Below are 19,044 nucleotides of genomic sequence, written 5' to 3' on the forward strand. Positions count from 1 at the left end.
CAGGTCTGGATCACTCATTTCTAATTATTTACATTATTATGTCAAATTATAAATCCTATAATGGCCCCAACTAGAATACATTTATGAAGATTTAAATAATAGGAAGTGTCACTTTACATCATGGTATATTCCAAAATTCAAGTTGTAGGTCTCAGTGCTAGGTTTAGGGAAAACCTTATAGAAGGTTTAAAGTGAAATGACTTAAGTCACTTATGATGATATTTCAATATGGAGATCATTGTTCTTCAAACATGCATACTAAATATTTTTATTTGAATTTACTCAAGGAGGGCATTGAAATAGATGGTTATGCTTAGACTATGACATACAATTTCCTAATTATGCAATCCAAAATTTTCTTATCCCATGTGCATCAAGAGGTTCACAAATATGAGTTAATGGTCAACATGGGATTGTCCACCCTTGGTATAAAAGGAGACAACCCAAGGAAGGTGTTGCGATGACTTCCTCGGCCAAAGTAATATAATATCAGAGACTAGTTATTTTATGATTTCCCAATGCATCAGTACTAACCAAGATGACTAAAGTTTTGATAGTCAATCATACCCTAAGTCATCTTAGGAGTAGAAAGCGGATGAGGGACTGTACATACATGATAACCAATGACAATAATGTTTCATTATAGAGTCATCATAATCATTTGTATCTTCTAGAGCATGAGGTGTAGCTTTGTAACGAACAAGTTAGAAAATCCACAACTCGATAGGGTTAAATCAATCCTTGATTAATTCATCTATGCGTTGATAAAAATTATTAATTGTGTTGGTTAACAAAGGTTATTGCAGTACTAGAATCCTCAACTAGACCAGTACTTGGACCTAGAGAATCACACACCAATGATCTTTTGGACTGTAGAAGATATACTTAAAGTTTCTTTCTATGAAAAATTCCCCTTAGGTATACATAAGAGAATGCCCTCAATAAAATACACTCTTTCAAAACTTATTCATGTCTCATCCTTCATCTCCACATTGATGGAAATAAATGTGGCCAGAAAAGACAAGCACAATCCCATCACTTGTTCAATATTCATTATTCATTAATACAAGATTCATTATAATGCACTTGAGACGCTTATACTCTAGTCTATGAATACATGACCTGAATTAGTGAATTATGATGAGATCATAATACAAATATAATCAAATAATTAAGAGTTTTTAAAAATATTTTTAAACAAAGGATACTCAATAAGGACATAAAATATCTAGATATAATGACTCTATATAAACTCAATAATATGATTAGTGTGGTGGATCCCATAGCCATTAGTGTAGAGACAATAAGAACCGATAATGGGTGCTCTTTAGTAGAATGAGTTCACCAGATTAATTTGTAAGAATCCGTGAATGTTATTACCCAAAATTATCAATCTGCTTAATTCATTTCATGGTTGTGCATGTAGTTTTTAGAACTGAGACACCAAAGAGGTCTTGTGGATATATAAGTGTACTTTAAATATAACCTACAAGTTCTTAGGATAGATTCTAAATATTCTTAGTTTAGTTGCAATAAAAAAGTTCATGAAGATGATTGATTGGTCATGATGGAATCATTTTCCCTCGACAGAAGGGAGATAGCTCAATGAAGATGATGTGTGGTAAAGCCTATCGCCTAGGTAGTATAATATGATAGAAGTGTTCTCAAACAAATTTTAAGCGCATTAGTACTAACTTAGATGACACATTAGTACTAACCTTCAGCTATTGCAGGACTATCAAATGAATGGGGACTATACGTACATGGTAACTGATAATACAAATGTTCCATGAGAAAACCATTCCATTATTTTGCATATTATATGCAATATGTCTAGCTTGGCACCCCATAGGCTGGAGACTCAACCTATTGATTGGGTTAAATCAGTCTATCATTGATTAATCCAGATGATGATAGTGTTATCATTACTTGGGCCATGAGAATCATTAACAAGATTATTGATGGACATAGAGGGTGAACATGAACGGTCTTTTGGATGCCAACATATACACTTAAATTTTGACGATTTAATGGAAAAATACCATTAAGTATAGATAGGGAAAGGCCTTGAAAGAAATTCACCCAAACCACAATTGTTCAAGTCCCTACTTGTATTCTCCCTTATCCCTTTTGATCATCTTCATTCCCAATGTGATGGAGATGACGTAACTATGGTACTAGAGTGAGAATGGAACTTTTCAAGATTGAGGAGATTCAATAAGTGGGGAGTTAAACAGAAATGTCTAGAGGGTGGGCACATGATCAAGCACGTGTCACTCAAAGAAATGATAAATTACATACGCAATCCATGCAAAGATGATTTGATCATCATTTTTTAAGTGACATTACAATTATGTTCATAGTCTCCCACTGCGTGAATAAATTTATTTTTATCTCAATAGAGGCCAAAGAAATAGCGCTTGTTTTTATATCTCCTTGGGTCTCCTTCCCTTCTGATTTGTTCAGGAAAAAAAATGATGACCATGGATCGACAATGGAATCATCAAGTTGGAGGAGATTTGAATGATGGGGGATCAAAATAATTTGTATAAAGGCTGCACAATTGAGCATCTCAACATGTCTCACTTGAGCAATCAGAAAATTCAGAAATCCTATCCGTGAAAATGTGATTTGGTCAGTGAGTTTTAAGTTATCTTGTGACTTCATTCGTAAGGTTTACACTATGCAAAATCATCAAGGTTTTGTGTCAACCACAGCCATATAAACTAACATTATAATCTAAATCAAATCACTTTCTCATCCTAATATATTTCTCCCACCATTATATATCTGTCCTATTATGCTTCATATTTACCATTTGAATCTCATTAAGCTCTCTTAACATTGCTTTAAAATAAAAATAATATAAATTTCATTTAAAATCAAATGTTTATCTTTTATCTCATCAACCCAATATCTCATTATCATCTCCTCACAATCTCAACTCTAATTTCAAACTTAATTAAATTTGAATCTCAATTCAGATTCCTTTACATTTTATACCCTCTCATTATTATTTTGAGCACAAATAAGCTTCACTTGTATTTTATCTATATTTAATTTATTTTATACAATACCATTACAACTTTTTTCACTTTCTAGAGATTTATTTATTCATTTATCACAAATGCCAAATATTTAAGATATCCTCTTGCCTCATCTATCTAAATCTCCAAAATTACATAAGATTTAAACAATATAAGATTTATTATTGAAAATTGTATTAACAATTATTTATCCAGGTATTTTTCTCCCTTATAACATTTGGTTCCTTATTTTCACATGCACTTGGCTTGCACGAAAAGTAAAATATATGTGGCTTCTATATGATCTTCATTTCTAAACTTCCTCTGGGTTTGATATGCCAAATGATTAACATGGAGGGCACAAAACATAATTTCAATGAATCAAGACATGCAATTAGATGTAGAATGTACCAATAAAATCAATTAATATAAAATACGATGGAGTCATTGAGGTTCCATATGAGCACAATTGTTCCTTTATTGTTCTCATTTTCCCTCTAACCAAACAAAGAGATCTTTAATCTTATCAATTCTTGATAAGGAACAAATATTTCATGAATGTGAGGATCTGATTTGGCATTTACTTTTATATAATAGTATTTTTTCCAGCTTGGTTGTTTCAGAGGGTTTTTCCATCATAGAGTTAAAATAAAAAAAAGCCAAATAAGGGAATAATGCACCACATTTTCTTTGTATATTCATCTATTTGGTCTATCTATGTGTGACAATAACATGTTTCCCTATTGGTCAAGACTCCGAGGTTGTTTATTATTTGATTGAGGAATAGGTTTGATCTCCATTTTTTGTATAACAACATACTTGCTTCCAAGAACAACTAATGAATGTATTTTCGAATCTCCTTTGTGGTATTGTGCACACAATTGACAAAAGTATTGTGATAGCATGCATTTCTAGTGCCTTATATTATTACATTTATGTGTCTTAATGCGTTAAATTACTCATATTTGTATGTATCAAGCTTAAAATGATTAAATCTATTTTTAGAACAAATTTCTGAATTTTCTGTATTTTTTAGGATTTTTATAACAGTATATTCTAAAAGAATATAACTTTGAGACAGAATATGATTTTTCTGGAATTTTTGGATATTAAAATTGGAAAGATATGATTTTTCTGAGTCAATACATATATATTTATACGTATTTTTTGGGATTTTATTTGATTTAATATGAAATTTTAAGTATTTTGGTTTTTTTATGGCATAGGGTGACGTGGCGTGCCGATGCGCCACCATGTCAGCATCGAGAAAGGGATTTTTTTCTTTGTTTTTTGTCCTTTTGACATGTACATGTGGCACGGAATATGAAAAGCCGCGGAATACGAAAAGCCACGGAATACGAAAAGCCACAGAATACGAAAAGCCATGGAATATGAAAAGCCACAGAATACCATGTGCTTTGACTTCTTAATAGGCATGAAACTGATGACATTGATGAGGAGAGAGAATAAATTAAAGGCAAGGATTGCTTCAACTTCCAACGGCCATAACTTTTGATCTTCCCCTCCTCTTTCTATCCATACCCTCTAATCTATAAATAGAGGCCTGGATCATTGTAAAAATCATCTTGAACTTGCTTCCCACTTTTGTGGGCTGATTGAAAGAGAGTGAGTTTTGAGATCCATCAAGAGTGTTCTTGGTGTCTTGTGTGTGTGGGAAGAGACAAAAGAGAAGAGGGGGAGCTTACCGGCACTCGCAAATCGCCGTGATCCTGGCGGAACGTAAGGATCTAAGGTAAGTGTCTTCTCCTTACGTTGTTTCTCTCCCAACATCATCGTTATCATAGTTCTAGTTTTTATTTTCACCATTTCATTTATCACTTCATACGTCCCCATTCTCTCGTCTGTCTATCCTGCCATCGTACCACTCCATATCCAACCACTATCCTCATTCATACCATCGTTCATCGTCATATCCATCACACTAACTCACTCTTTTCTTTAAGTTAAATTAGCTTATAATCACGTATCTTTTATCGATATCACTAGCTCACGTCATCAAATCTTGCTTTCGTCAATCCTCTCATCCATCATCACTAGTATAAGAAAGTAATTCCTTAATCATCGTTCCCTGTGAAAACGATCCGTACTCATCACTAAGTATTTTTAAGTACGGTTAAATATATTTTATTGAATATTCTCAATCACCAACGACAAATTTTAACCCTAAAATTGAGATTATCATATTGATTAGTTGATTTCTCTGTAAAATTTTATTTTAAATTTCTCAAAAAAATTAAATATCATTGGAAATATAATAAATAAAGTGAGTAACATAAATAACTCGTCGAAGTTTTATTTAAAAAGTACTCAGAAGTACATAAATAGCTCGTCTAGAAACAAGTGGGGCATTTGTGGATCATCTCTGAGCAAAGCTGGACTGTGTAGCCCCTATGACCTTCATTTGAAATGACACATTTTTTGCACGTAAAATTTTGAGAAGTCTTACTCATTATGTAGGAGCAAGGGTTATTCGCTGGAATTAAACATGAGATGGTTGAAACTATGAAATACATAGGGATCAAACTACCAGACTGGAATAAAATTGTTGAAATGGCTCTATACTAGAGAAGACTAGGACATCATTTGATTGAAGAAATGAAACCCACTTGTTCATGTGTTGTAGTATGAGGATGAGGACTCTAGTATCAAAACCTGGCTCCTTTGTAGTATGTGAGGGGATCTGATTCCTTAGTGCCTACTGCTTCCCATTGGAAAATAGATCTGTGATAAGATACACAATGATGTGTGTCAAGAAGTAATGATGAGCTGGGCACAAAGGCCTCATGACTTCAACAAAGTGATAAAACCATTCACGTTTATATCTTTTAGCTCCAGTCTTTCTGGGATGAGATGGATCTTTAAGGACATGTTCCTGAAATGGGCTGTCCATGCCGAAATAGCATTATGAAAGACTGATTTTATAAGTTCCTGACGGTACTTAATACTGACTATGATTCTTTTGGTGCCAAGTTCTCAATAGATATCCCTTATAGTGGCTCCAGGCTTGAAGCATGTCATACAACTAGCCCTTTAAGAAGAATGTTATATATATTATTCATCCAATGACTCTGCTGTTGAGATTGAGTCCAAAATTCTGGCTACAATTAAGGATCAGTCCACCAAGCTTTATTCACTTGAGGTAAATATCCAGGAACAAAAACAAAGACTTTGAGGAAAGTTAGGAAGCCAATTGTATGCTGGCATTGCAAGAGGAAAGGTGCAAAATAGAGAAATGTTGAGATCTCAATGACAGAACAACTTGACAAGCTCAAACTCATACAACAATTGGGTTAGGACACAATGGGGTGGACAGTCATCTAATAGTGGAGATGTTTTAACTCATCCCATACTTCATGATCTCTATGATCTTAAAGAGGAATTGGAGAAATTGAATATTCTTATTTGTCTTGAAAACGTGCGAATGATATACATTAATGAGCATTCTACTTTCCTTGACATTAGTAATTCATATCAGAACACAATCTGGACTCTTGATTCAAGGGTAATTGATCACATGGCACCCTTTCTTCATAAATTAGCAGAATATTCTATCTGTGGACAGTTGCTGCATAATGACTTCAGGTGGAGAAATACTCTCAGTTTTAGGTGTGGTACAATTACAATTAACAATATGGGACATGTTATTTTTTTACCATTTGCTTAAATCACAACTAATCTCCCTCAAAGACAGGTTAAAGATTCATCACTTATTCTAACTCTTGATCCTAACAGTTTTTTATATGACAAGAAGGTGAACCAAAGGATTCAAAAAATTGAAGATAAGGAAGGCCTTTTGATGGTGAATGGAGGATGTTATATTGAAGAAGATAGTATTCCTCCTGTATAACAAGTTAAACTATGTGATTTGTGTTTGAACTTTCGAGGATAATTTTCCATGTTTTGCTCAAAATGTGGACTTGTCCAAGCTCATATGTCATAGGTGTCAGGTTGCTAATCATTGAATATCCCCACTTAAAAGGACAAGTGATAAGAGTGATATGATGCATAATGATGCATCAGAACCGTTGTCACTGCTTTGGGCTTGGATTTTTTTCGTAATTTTTGATGATTGTACTTGATTAAAATGGGTGTACCTCACAAAACAAAACTCAGATATAACTGATATCATTAAACACTTTATTACTCAGGTGGAGATAAAATTTGGTGTAGAGGTGAATAACTTTAGAACAAAGAATGCTAGAGATTACTTGTAGTGTGATATTAAGGGTGTACTTTCAAACTCATGTCGAGACAATTAGAGCTCTGATTATTCATCAGGAGACACCCAAATTCCTCGAGAGAGAAGCATTGCCAACAGTTGTACATCTTATTAATTGGGTACCATTAAAAGGTTTCAGCTATAATAGCCCACTAGACCTTATGAATCAATCATTTCCCTCTGTCAGAGTGAGAACAAGCTTTAAACCCAGAAATTTTGGATGCACAGGATTCCTTCACATTCATTATCCCACCAACAAACTCATTTCAAAGGATATTATGTGCATACTTGTTGGATACCCATCAATTCAAAAGGTTACAAGTCCTACCATCCTCCATCCAATAAAATAATATTTTTGCCCGGATGTTACATTCAATGAGTCTGAAACATATTTTGCAACATCTAATGGTATTGGTGAACAGAAAATCTGGGCTGAAAGGGAAGGTGAATTGCTCTTTATAATGAATAGGAAGTTAACATAGAGTCACTTGATGGTCAAGAACTGACTATTGAAGGATGAAGTCCCAAGTCATTGCAACATAATGTGAATAATGATCATTTTGAGAAGAAATTGAATGAAGCTGGAATTCCATTATTAAAAAATGAGGAAGACGAGCGTAAAGTACCAATAGAAAATGTACTGCCTACATTGGACAAGTAGTGGAGATCATTCCTTGTTTGAAAAGAAAAGTGTAAATGAGAAAGTGGTTTTATTACTTGTATATGTAGATAATATTGGTGTCACCTGAAATGATGACGAAGAGATTGATATTCTGGGTCGGAAACCTTCTCAATCCCTCGATATCAAGTCCCGACGTTGATACATTATTTATTAGGAATTGAAATTAACTTCTCTCCAAATGGTATTTTTATTTATTAAGGGAAATATAAAATGGATATCTTGAAGAAAAAGAGGAAAAAAACCGTAAACCATCATCAATACCCTTGATGAAACTTTGAAGCTTGGACTATGTGAAGAAGTTGCCTCAGTTGATTGTGGACAATATCAAAGGTTAACAAGTAAAGTTATCCATCGTCATCATTCTAGACGTAATATTGCATTTTTTTTGGGACTTCTAAGTCACTTTAGGGCACTATCCAAGAAAACCTTTTATAAAGAAAGACTTTTAAAAATGATTTATTACTTGAAAGGAACTGCTGGACATGGTTTGGTCTTTCAAAAGGGGTGAAGAGCTCAAGCTTGAAGTCTATACTGATGCAGATTATGGCAGATCTGTATTAGATTATCGGTCAACTATTGATCATGAATGGCTTACCTCTATGAAGAAAATCTAGAAAAAATTGCGCTTATTTTATGGATGTACAAGCATAGTGTAAGCCTCCGGGTATGAGAATATGATAAAAAATAACTTGTTTAGTTTGGGTGCCAAATGACTCTGTCAATAAAATCTAGTCATCAGCTTGTCATCCTCCAGTGCAGCTTTTATCTTTGATTGAGAGCCCTTCCACTGAATGAGACACCTCTTTTTAGCTGACTTTCATCTCTGTTCAACCACTGGGTTTCTCAGTACCGGGTAAAAATGCACTTTTTAAAAGCTGGATGTTAAAAGGCCAAAATCACTTTATTTGTCATGTTGAGGCATTTGACACACCAAAATGGGACAATGTGATATTTTTAAGAAAAAATTACATTCCAACTAAACATGGGGGTCAAAGACCCATGTGCATGAAATAATAATTATTTATCTCCTCTCATTGTGAAAGCTATCCACCTGGGGGACAATTACACAATTTTTTATCTTCAAGAGAAGCTGTGTGCAAGATATACAAATTAGGAGGTTTAGTGAGTATGATTTTAGCAAGACTCAAATCCTTTGACATTTGGAGGATCCATGTCTTCCAATTTTGAAGAACTTGAAAATCCAGATGTATCAACTTAAAAATGAAGTTTGTGAATTATAAGATCCACAAAGTGAATTGTATTTTTTTCCATAATGTAGGAAGTCTAAAGTATAGTACATATAGGCATTTAGAGCTTTCTTATCGCTTAAAATTTGTAAGGGTCTGAGAATGAGCAACATTATGGGGTGTGTTAACTTGCTAGAATGGCATATACACAAGTTCAAATTATTATATTATCTTACTTGCTCTGTGAACCAGTAATAATCAATTCCCATGGTTTATTTTCAAGTCTACTGTTTTAGGGAAATTCTTGATGTTGTTTGACTTAACTTTTACACTATACAAGTCATGAAAGCTCTCAGATTATTGCTTGGAATTATGTTTCTAATTTTAAGACATTTTAGATCCAACATTCGAATTGAAGCAGATAAGACTAGATCCTCACAAACTATATGATAATTGGCGGCGTAAAATGATGCATCTAGAACTCAAACTGGAAGTCAATCTGGAGGTTCTCCCACATGCCCAATACTTATTTATGTACTGGTTGCATCTTATATTTTGTTACAATGATGATAAACAGCTACTTTGGGATTATATTGAATCTGGTATTTTAGTAAGTTCATGGGAAGCAAATCTAGATTCATATCTCAGCTATCAAAACAGAACTAGATATGATGAGATTTGATACTCATGGCTACTGATCAATACCAAAAATATAAATAATACCTTTAATGCCACCGTCATCAGCAACACAATTATGTCATGAAAATTATCACCAATGTCATAGCTTATCAACATAGACAAGGTTGACATAAACCACATAATCTTTTCCATATGCTCATGACATGGGAAGACAATGTCTTCATTTTTACATAATCTATAATGTACACAATTTGGCAGTTTGGTTCCACCAATTCATGCAACTTTGGTCTTCTGGTCCGAATTCACCTTTCACTAAAGCAGAAATAATAACAATCATAATAGATTTAGCCAAATACAATAATTAAATTCCTGTAATAAAGCATAAACAATGTTAAGAAATGCAAGGAAAAAAATGCAAATTAGCATCGATAGTGAACATCAACCAAAAAATCATCATATGATGACACTAGCCTGCGCAGAAATACAAATTTTATAATTTTCAGTTACAGGACAGTGAGAATGTTTGGAAACCAGACAATATTGAACTGAAAACATCATCGTGCAACTAAAATAAAATGAATACATCATCATCATCCTCAAATCCCATCACTTTCATTGTTTTGGGCTTGGAATAATGACAATTATAATTATGATTCTTCATCAATCGATAAATGGCCATGACAGGACAAAAATAATTTGTAGACATCCACTCGTGACCATCATCCCGGACACCGAACCCTACTCACAACGTAACAAGTTATCGGAGAGAATTCAAAAGACGGTACGCAAACAATTATAGAAATTATCGTACCTTTCATGTTTACGGTCTACATTACCAACAAATAATTAGAAAGCAGTGACTACGAAGTTATTTGATTATCCTCCAGGTCTATGAAGTTATTTGATTACCTTCATCAATGGCTAGAACTTCCAACATCAAAGTCTAAGGTGTAGTCATACTCGATGGTGGGAATGACAGACGCAACGAACTTCAGAAATAAGAAAAGGTACCTGGAGTAAAAAAATAAAAAGAAAAAGTAATATCAGGAAAAATGAATTTACATTTCATGTCAGAAAAAAATGAAAATGAATTTTTGAAAGGTATAAGCATAGAATGCCTTTTGAAAAAATTACATAAATACGGATGAAGGAAGCTATAAGCATCATTAAATAAAGTGATTGATCTAAATAAATAGGGAGAGGATGTCACCTGTCCACTTCCGGTTCAACTCCACGTGACATTAAAACATCGATGATCTTCTTCATCACAGCTCCGTGCCTGCAGGGGTGGACAGACGCGTGCTTCCCAGGTAGATGAGGATGGTCCTCAATTGTCACCTACGTTGATAAATAATAATGAAAATTGTGAAATTTGTGAACCACGGCAGTTTTATACAATAAAAATAAAGGTACAAATTTGAGATCCGACAAAGGTTTCAAAGCAAAAGACGTAAAACTCTGGTTCAACCTCCAAATAATGCCGCGTGAAAGCACTTTCCAGATACAATACCATCATGCTCGTAAATCACCACTCGATAGGTTAATAAAATCACCGCTTGAATTCCCAAAACCTCAGTTCTTCCACCCAAACCGAATCACAACGAACAGATAATCATTGTTGATGGGTTAAATTCAAAAATTCAGAGGGCGAGACGTAGATAAACAAGTATGTTCTGGGATTGTGAGACTAATTTTTTTTAAAAAAGATAAGATGCAAAAAATGGTACAAAAAAACAAAAAAGCCTGTTTTGGGACTTCATTTAGACACAGATAATGATGATTGATAATTTTAGACACAGATATTCAGTGGGATACAAGTGGAGCTGATTAAAGTTGAACTAAGACACCATGGTTACCGTCTTGTGTGCATGGTCTTGACTAACATCCTCAAGAACGAGCTCTGCTTGTAATGGTACCCTTAACTACAAAAACATAAAAATCCTCTCAGGATGTCAATAAATAAAAAAGAATGCTACAACTATATATATGACTGGGGTGATCACTATGCAGATAGTAAATTTTCTCATGATATATCCTAATAAAAAGCCTGACGATTTCAAATTAAGTCGGATATGATGGGGACAACATGGTGCCACTTCTTTTAAGACTATATGATACGAACCTGGTTTGTTCGTATCGGGAGAAGACGAGAAGGGAGAGAGAGGGCACCGGGATGGACTACGGCGTGCCGGGATGGACTACGGCAGGTGGGGGCAGGCGGAGTGGACGTCGCCTACGTGAGGGGTCCGGCGGAATGGACGTCGCCAGAGGGAGCCAAACACATTTCTGGAATACTTCTTGGCTGCCCTCCTCAAGGGTGGGCTGCTCTATTTAAAGGGATTACAGAAGTCCAAATGACTAAACTGCCCCTATTAGGCAAAATGATGAGAAGGGCCTAGATATGTTGGGGTCGTATCACTATACAAGGGAGAAATCATGAAAAAAACCATGTTTTCAATGCAAACCTTCAAGAATAGACCTTGAGGAATGCAACAGGCAAAACTTCCAGAAATAAAATAGACCTTGAGGACCAGATCAAGGTTTTAAGAATCATCGTGCTCTTCACCAGGGTACGATTCAGAATAGATGTTGAATAGAGAGAGAAGCAGATTGGCCTTCTCTCATTTGTTATGAGGTCAAGCTGGATTGGATCTTTTCATTGGGCGGCAAAGTTGGCAAAGTCTACCTTTGCTTCCACAAATTGCAAAATACCGAGTTCTTGGTGCCTTGACCGTCTTCTACCCCCATTTATTTGTTTGAAGTCACGTGCACCTCAACCCACACATGTTATGCTTGTGCTTTTTCTTGCCATGACAAGTTCTTGGTAGGAGCTTATCAATGGTGTTATCTTCCATTCGACATCTCCTGCTGACTAAAGTACTTATACTAACCCCATCCCCTCTAGGGTTATTTCTGTCATTTCCTCTCACTAGGGACACGATGGTCCAGTTGTCATCAGGGTAATTTCCCCCTTCCCCATAAATATATGTAGCCTTTCCTTTGGGAGGGCGGAGAAGAAATTTCATGAAGTTGGACTCTTTGCGGGAGTTAGTCAGCCTCCATGTCTGAGATCATTTTTCTATCACTGGATCTTATACAGGTCCCTCTAGACTGATCACTCCCTCCTCCTGATTGATCATCTCCGTTCCTTTCCCCCTTCTAGAGTATTCCTTGTCTTCCAAGTGGAACTCAAGGTTATAATGGGGCTTTAAATAGGCTCGTAAAGGAAGAGAGTAGTCTAAAATGACAATACTCTAGAAAATACAACTTAAAAATTGGGAAAAACAACACTAACAAGGGTATCATCCAGAAGCACTGGTATTAACATCCAAAAAGTCAGGTCTTTATATTTTGTTGATCTTACATTAAAGAAATTGATTAGCCAACAAGTACCATCCCACCTGAACACCTCCCACCTTTAGAAAATTATCATCAAATTAAAGTCAGCACAACAAATATTTAGCCTCAAAAGTAACTTTTTCAAAAATTCTATACAAAGGCCTTCTCATGTAAAAGGTGGAATAATTTCAACCAAAACACACCTCTTGGACCAGGTACTCACTTTTATACTGCTGAGATATGAGTTTTTGTAAGGATGCAGATTACCAGAGATTTTTCTAGCCGGGCAATAAATCTTTTAGTCTACCTCAAACTCAAAGAGAAAGACTAACCCGGATTCAAGTACCATAGAGCTTTGCATTGAACTGTCGAAAGGTATCCAAACTCTTCATTTGATTGCGATATGCTTATTTTTATAACAGCATATGGAGCGTAAAACATAATATGGGACTTTTACTAATTTCTCCAGGGACATGTCAGACTTCCTTAGAGTGGGATACACTAAGTATGTTCTGACTAGTATGTTCCTCATGAATTTCATGGTGTACGAGGCTTAACGAATCTGCATGTATTTGATGATCTCAGCCCGTTCACTCCAAGGACCTCATCCCTGTGCGAGGGTGAGAAAATCCCACATTAATGAAGGATCCGATTTAATGGATAATTTAGCAGTAGCGCAATGACTCAATGACGAAGATGACAAATGAGAAAGAAAAGGTAGACTTTGGTCCTATTAGGATCCCTCACACTTACCTGCGTAGGATAGTGATACGATTCCCATAAGAATGTATGAAAGAAGAAAGAGAGGACAGAAAGTCCACATTTACAGTATTTTTACCAATTCGATACAGCTGCGTATCAAATAGCTTTCCCATGTGATACTCTTAGTCCAAGGATTCTGATAAGATCAATAAAATGAAATCCGAAATATGATATTATTCTATTTTCAGGGAGAAGATCTTTATCAGTTTGTTGCACGAGACAATTGCAGAATGAAATGTACGAAATGTGTACAATGTAGATTCAGCGAGAATGAATAGAAGATAACATGAACCAGGATCGCAAGATCCTTGTTCTGGACGCAGGTTTCTCCTGCTCTCCAGCCTTTCCCCGTGCTCCTAAATGGGACCCCATCAACTTCTTGGAAATTCGTACCTGTAGGTCTGTCCCTGTCTTTATTTATGGGGTCATTGACCTTCTTAGTCCTCTTGAGCTGGCGTGGACTTATTTCTTTGGTTAAATCGCCTCTTATATATTTTCTTGAGAAGAACATATCAGATTCCATGTGGGATCACAGAAACTTCTTCCTCCTTTTCAAGAGTACGTCACATATTCTACTGCTTTAAATTCCGTTTAAGAGTTTTCAAACTAGAGTGGATTTTAAGTCATTCAGAATGAATCACAAAAGACCGTTAAAAAACACAATGTAACAAGCATCTAAAAGTAGCGCATCAACTGAAATCTCATGCAAACGTGTCTTTTTTAAAGAAATCATGCAAACATGTCTAAAAGAAGATAAGTGTAATTTGACGACCGAGGAACACACCTCATCATATCCAGTCAACCAGACACGGGGTGTTTGATAGTATTTATCATACCTGCATGTCATAAGGAAAGTCAAGACATCAGACAAGCAAGTTAACCGCTCCTCAGATCTTATGTAAATGATGATGATACTAATTAGACTATGACATTTCAAAAGAAAAAATAATGGGTATAACTTGAAAGGAACCAAAAATTGCTGCTAAAAATTAGACCATAGGTCTTACATACTATGCGTTAGCAAAGATAACGTCAAACACGAAATAAAATGAAATTTCCCATCTTTTACAGTCGTACCCAAAAGTCTGTGTAATTGTGTATATATCCATTTTGTTTTTTGACCATTGAACCCCGTAACCCTGGAACGTTGTATAAAATTAGGGCCTCTCTTCCCGTGCAAAGAATGTTCTTTCCACCTCTATTTTTCTCGTTTTCTCTCCTCTGCTGCTCACATCTGAATTTCCCTCCATGGAGATCTAAAGCTCCCGCATTGGTCTCATGGAGGCTCATTGCAACATTCAGATCTCTCTCTTGCCCTGGACGCTGGACTATTTACTTTCAGTATGATATGGCAAATGCTTCTTTGCATATGAAATCCTGATACGAAGTTCAAAGGCATGTGACTGGTCTAGAGATGCTCCAAATCCAGAGGAGGTGCCTGGCTGATTCTGCCGAGCTCTCCACCCTATCTCCCCCTTTTTATCTCTCTATACTCACTCATCTCTCTCTACTCATGGAACCCTCTATTTTGATCTCTTTTGTCGCCAAGATCGAACTATATTTTATGGTTTACCTACTGCTTCTGCAATTTCTTGACGATTACGACAGGATTCATATCATATGGTCAACAAAGGAACCATTTTTGGAAGAAATTAGGAATGCTCTATTCTTCTTTGGCTGTCCTCACCAAGATGTGATAAAATACTATGAAATGACACAATTTTTTTTTCAAATTTTCTAAGACGGATCCAAGTGAAATTGTATCCTGCTAGACTTCCAAGGCTCAGACAAAAGATGAAGATAAATCAACAGATTATAACTGAAATAAATTCCTTACGTTATGCTAACGTCATATGTACGGGTGCGAAGAATGTTGTCTTCATCTGGCTCATGAGCCACAAAATAGGAAGGCTGGAGTGTTGCCTGGACATATTTATTACATAAGCAAGAGCCGTCCATGTAAACATGAAGAAAAATCCATAAAAAGTGCAGATCTTTTAACCTACTTATCAAAAAGCAGCAAATAAAAATATTAAAATACAAGCATAAAAGAAGTACGGCATGTAGCAAAAAAAAATTTTCAAATCCTTTGTATAAATCTTGGAATCATTTAAAATGTAATCTTTTGGCGAAAATCATTTCCACCAGATATACCCAAATTTTAGGATGGCGCGAGCTGAGTAAAATAATAATAATAATAATCACAGTCCAAATATCAAGGTTTCCACAACTAAGTGATTCTAATGCCAATCATTTATTCCCTTCAATTTCCTCGTTCCATATTGACCCAAATATACCCAACTTTGATGATTTTGCATCATGTGCCACTCTTGATGTGTACAGCTCAACAAGATTTAAAATATTTCACTTGAAAGCCTGAGTCCTTTGTTTTATTCTGGTGAGTTCAATTCTCCATTCCACGTAACATTTAAATCCAAACAAGGTCGTTTTCCGGAAGAGAAAGTACTACATTCCGTAAATATGCCAGAAAAAATCTCCTCATGCACCATTCAAATAGAAACGCAATCAAAACTGAAGAGGGATAAAAGCATGGAAATCAACGAAATGCAAGAAACTCTGAGGGTTTGACGTACTGGATCTGCATCTAGCAAATTATCTGGATCCCCAAAGTCTGCCATGTCAGGTATATCTTCTTCCTCTGCCCCACCGAAATAGGTAGAGATAGATCGAATCGCCCCATCAGAACCGATCGTCAAGGACTCCATGGAAGGTATCTTCTCTTCATCGCCAAGCACAGCCTCTGCAGAACAAACAACACATTAGCCCCCTATAATCAAATTAATCTGGAGATAAATAATGAACAAAATATTTTTCTTTTGAATGAATGGATTAAGAAAATATGGCTACACCTTTCGGCCTTCCATGGGTGGCAAGCCAGCCGTCATCCTCGTCGCTTTCAAGAAGAACTTCTCCACCAGCAGCTTCATATGCTTCTTCAACAGAGATCGCCCTTCGCAAGCAAGGAACTGAGAACCCAGGGAAAGCCAGAAGAACACGCAAATTGACTAAGCCGACCGAAATCCGCAATAAAATCAAATTAATCGCCGTATAATATAATTACCGTTTCGAGTTACGAGGAATTGTTTGTCCGGAGGCAAGTACGGCTTCCTCTTCTTCGGCTCCCCGGCTTCCCTAACCAAACCAATCGCAGACATCAGCAAATCAGAACCATCAAACACCATTTGACATTGAAATAAACACAGATTTGACTCTTGCTTTGCGATTCTACTTAAACTAAACAAAAACTGCTCAATTCACAGAACTTTTTCAGAAAACATCAGATCTGAAAAATTCTTTAGCAGTTACTTCTGAAGTAGATGATGATTGAAAAAATCGATTATGGACAGATATTTCCAGCATATAGCGGATGAGAATTCAAGGAGAAATGCATACCAGGACCAGGTAGGGCACTTGGAGACGAGATTATCTCCGGCGATGACGAACTCGGAGACGCTGAGAACTCCCTTCTCTTTGAAGGCGGAGACGGTGCGCGGCCCTGTTATCCTCTCCACCGTCCCCTTGAACGTCTCGTGCAGCTTCTGCGACAGCACCATCCTCTCTCCCCCCCCCCTCTCTCTCTCTCTCCCTCTCTCTCTCTCTCTCTCTCTCTCTCTCTCTCTCTCTCTCTCTCTCTCTCTCTCTCTCTCTCTCTCTCTCTCTCTCTCTCTCTCTCTCTCTCTCTCTCTCTCGTCTTCCCTCTTCAGGTCGACTCTCTGCTCCAAGCTATTTATATAGGTTCCAGTTGGAGGGGTTCAGAGATAACCGCTGGGCCGTCCTGAGCGTCCCGTTCCGTCCTGCGTCCCCCTCCTCTCTCTCTCTCTCTCTCTCCCCTCCCTCCCATCTCTATCTCTCTCTCTATCTCCCTCTCTCTCTCTCTCCCCTCTCTCTCTTTCTCTCTCCCTATCTCTCTCTCCCTCTCTCTATCTCTCCCCTCTCTCTCTTTCTCTCTCCCTATCTCTCTCTCTCATCTTCTCTCCCTATATCTCTCCCTTCTTCTCTCTATCTCTCTCTCTCTTCATTCTCTCCCTCTCTCTCTCTCCCTCTTCTTCTCTCCCTATATCTCTCTCTCTTCATTCTCTCCCTATCTCTCTCTCCCTCTTCTTCTCTCCCTATATCTCTCTCTCTTCATTCTCTCCCTATCTCTCTCTCCCTCTTCTTCTCTCCCTATATCTCTCTCTCTTCTTCTCTCCCTACATCTCTCTCTATCTCTTCTTCTCTCCCTACCTCTCTCTCTCTTCTTCTCTCCCTATCTCTCTCTCTTCATTCTCTCCCTATCTCTCTCTCTCTCTCTCTCTCTTCTTCTCTCCCTATATCTCTCTCTCTTCTTCTCTCCCTATCTCTCTCTCTTCATTCTCTCCCTATCTCTCTCTCCCTCTTCTTCTCTCCCTATATCTCTCTCTCTTCTTCTCTCCCTATCTCTCTCTCTTCATTCTCTCCCTATCTCTCTCTCTCTCTTCATTCTCTCCCTATCTCTCTCTCTCTCTTCTTCTCTCCCTATCTCTCTCTCTTCATTCTCTCCCTATCTCTCTCTCTCTCTTCTTCTCTCCCTATATCTCTCTCTCTTCTTCTCTCCCATCTCTCTCTCTTCTTCTCTCTTATCTCTCTCTCTCTTCATTCTCTCCCTATCTCTCTCTCTCTCTTCATTCTCTCCCTATCTCTCTCTCTCTTCTTCTCTCCCTATCTCTCTCTCTTCTTCTCTCCCTATCTCTCTCTCTTCTTCTCTCCCATCTCTCTCTCTCTTCTTCTCTCCCATCTCTCTCTCTTCTTCTCTCTTATCTCTCTCTCTTCTTCCTCTCCCTATCTCTCTCTCTTCTTCTCTCCCTATCTCTCTCTCTCTTCTTCTCCCCATATATATATATAATATATCTCACCCTATATCTCTCTCTTTCTCTCTCTCTCTTCTTCTCCCCATATATATATAATATATCTCACCCTATATCTCTCTCTTTCTCTCTCTCTCTTTTCTTCTCTCCCTATCTCTATCTCTCTCTCAGAGTTTTCCCTATTCAGGTAAGCTCTGTGCTCCAAGCTATTATATAGGTATAGTGCTCGGACGCAGATGGGACGGTATTTTGATCATTGGACAAAAAAATTGTCCTGTCTCGGAGTTTGGACAATTAATGGGACGAAGAATCGTCCACTGGTCAC

At 36.8% G+C, this 19,044-nt stretch overlaps 1 protein-coding gene across 1 annotated transcript; it reads right to left on the reverse strand.

The window, feature by feature from the left end:
- Window positions 1–9,877: 9,877 nt before the first annotated feature.
- On the reverse strand, window positions 9,878–17,562 carry ATG3 (autophagy 3 (APG3)). Its single transcript, XM_078584191.1, has 10 exons — window positions 17,290–17,562; window positions 16,958–17,028; window positions 16,746–16,862; window positions 16,470–16,636; window positions 15,713–15,798; window positions 14,660–14,711; window positions 11,631–11,696; window positions 10,985–11,112; window positions 10,684–10,785; window positions 9,878–10,086 (listed from the first exon to the last, which is right to left on the reverse strand). The coding sequence occupies exons 1-9, from the start codon at window positions 17,448–17,450 to the stop codon at window positions 10,689–10,691; spliced, it is 945 nt and encodes a 314-aa protein (XP_078440317.1). The 5' UTR covers window positions 17,451–17,562; the 3' UTR covers window positions 9,878–10,086; window positions 10,684–10,688.
- Window positions 17,563–19,044: the final 1,482 nt, after the last annotated feature.

This window comes from Wolffia australiana, chromosome 12, assembly GCF_029677425.1.
Source record: "Wolffia australiana isolate 7733 chromosome 12, ASM2967742v1".
NCBI classification, from domain to species: Eukaryota; Viridiplantae; Streptophyta; class Magnoliopsida; order Alismatales; family Araceae; genus Wolffia; species Wolffia australiana.

Coding starts and splice junctions, on each gene's coding strand:
- ATG3 (XM_078584191.1), bottom strand. CDS start 17,450: ATGGTGCTGTCGCAGAAGCTGCACGAGACGTTCAAGGGGACGGTGGAG. Junction 16,863..16,957: donor ATTCCTCGTAACTCGAAACG/GTAATTATATTA, acceptor CTGGGTTCTCAG/TTCCTTGCTTGCGAAGGGCG. Junction 11,113..11,630: donor AAGACCATGCACACAAGACG/GTAACCATGGTG, acceptor TTATCAACGTAG/GTGACAATTGAGGACCATCC.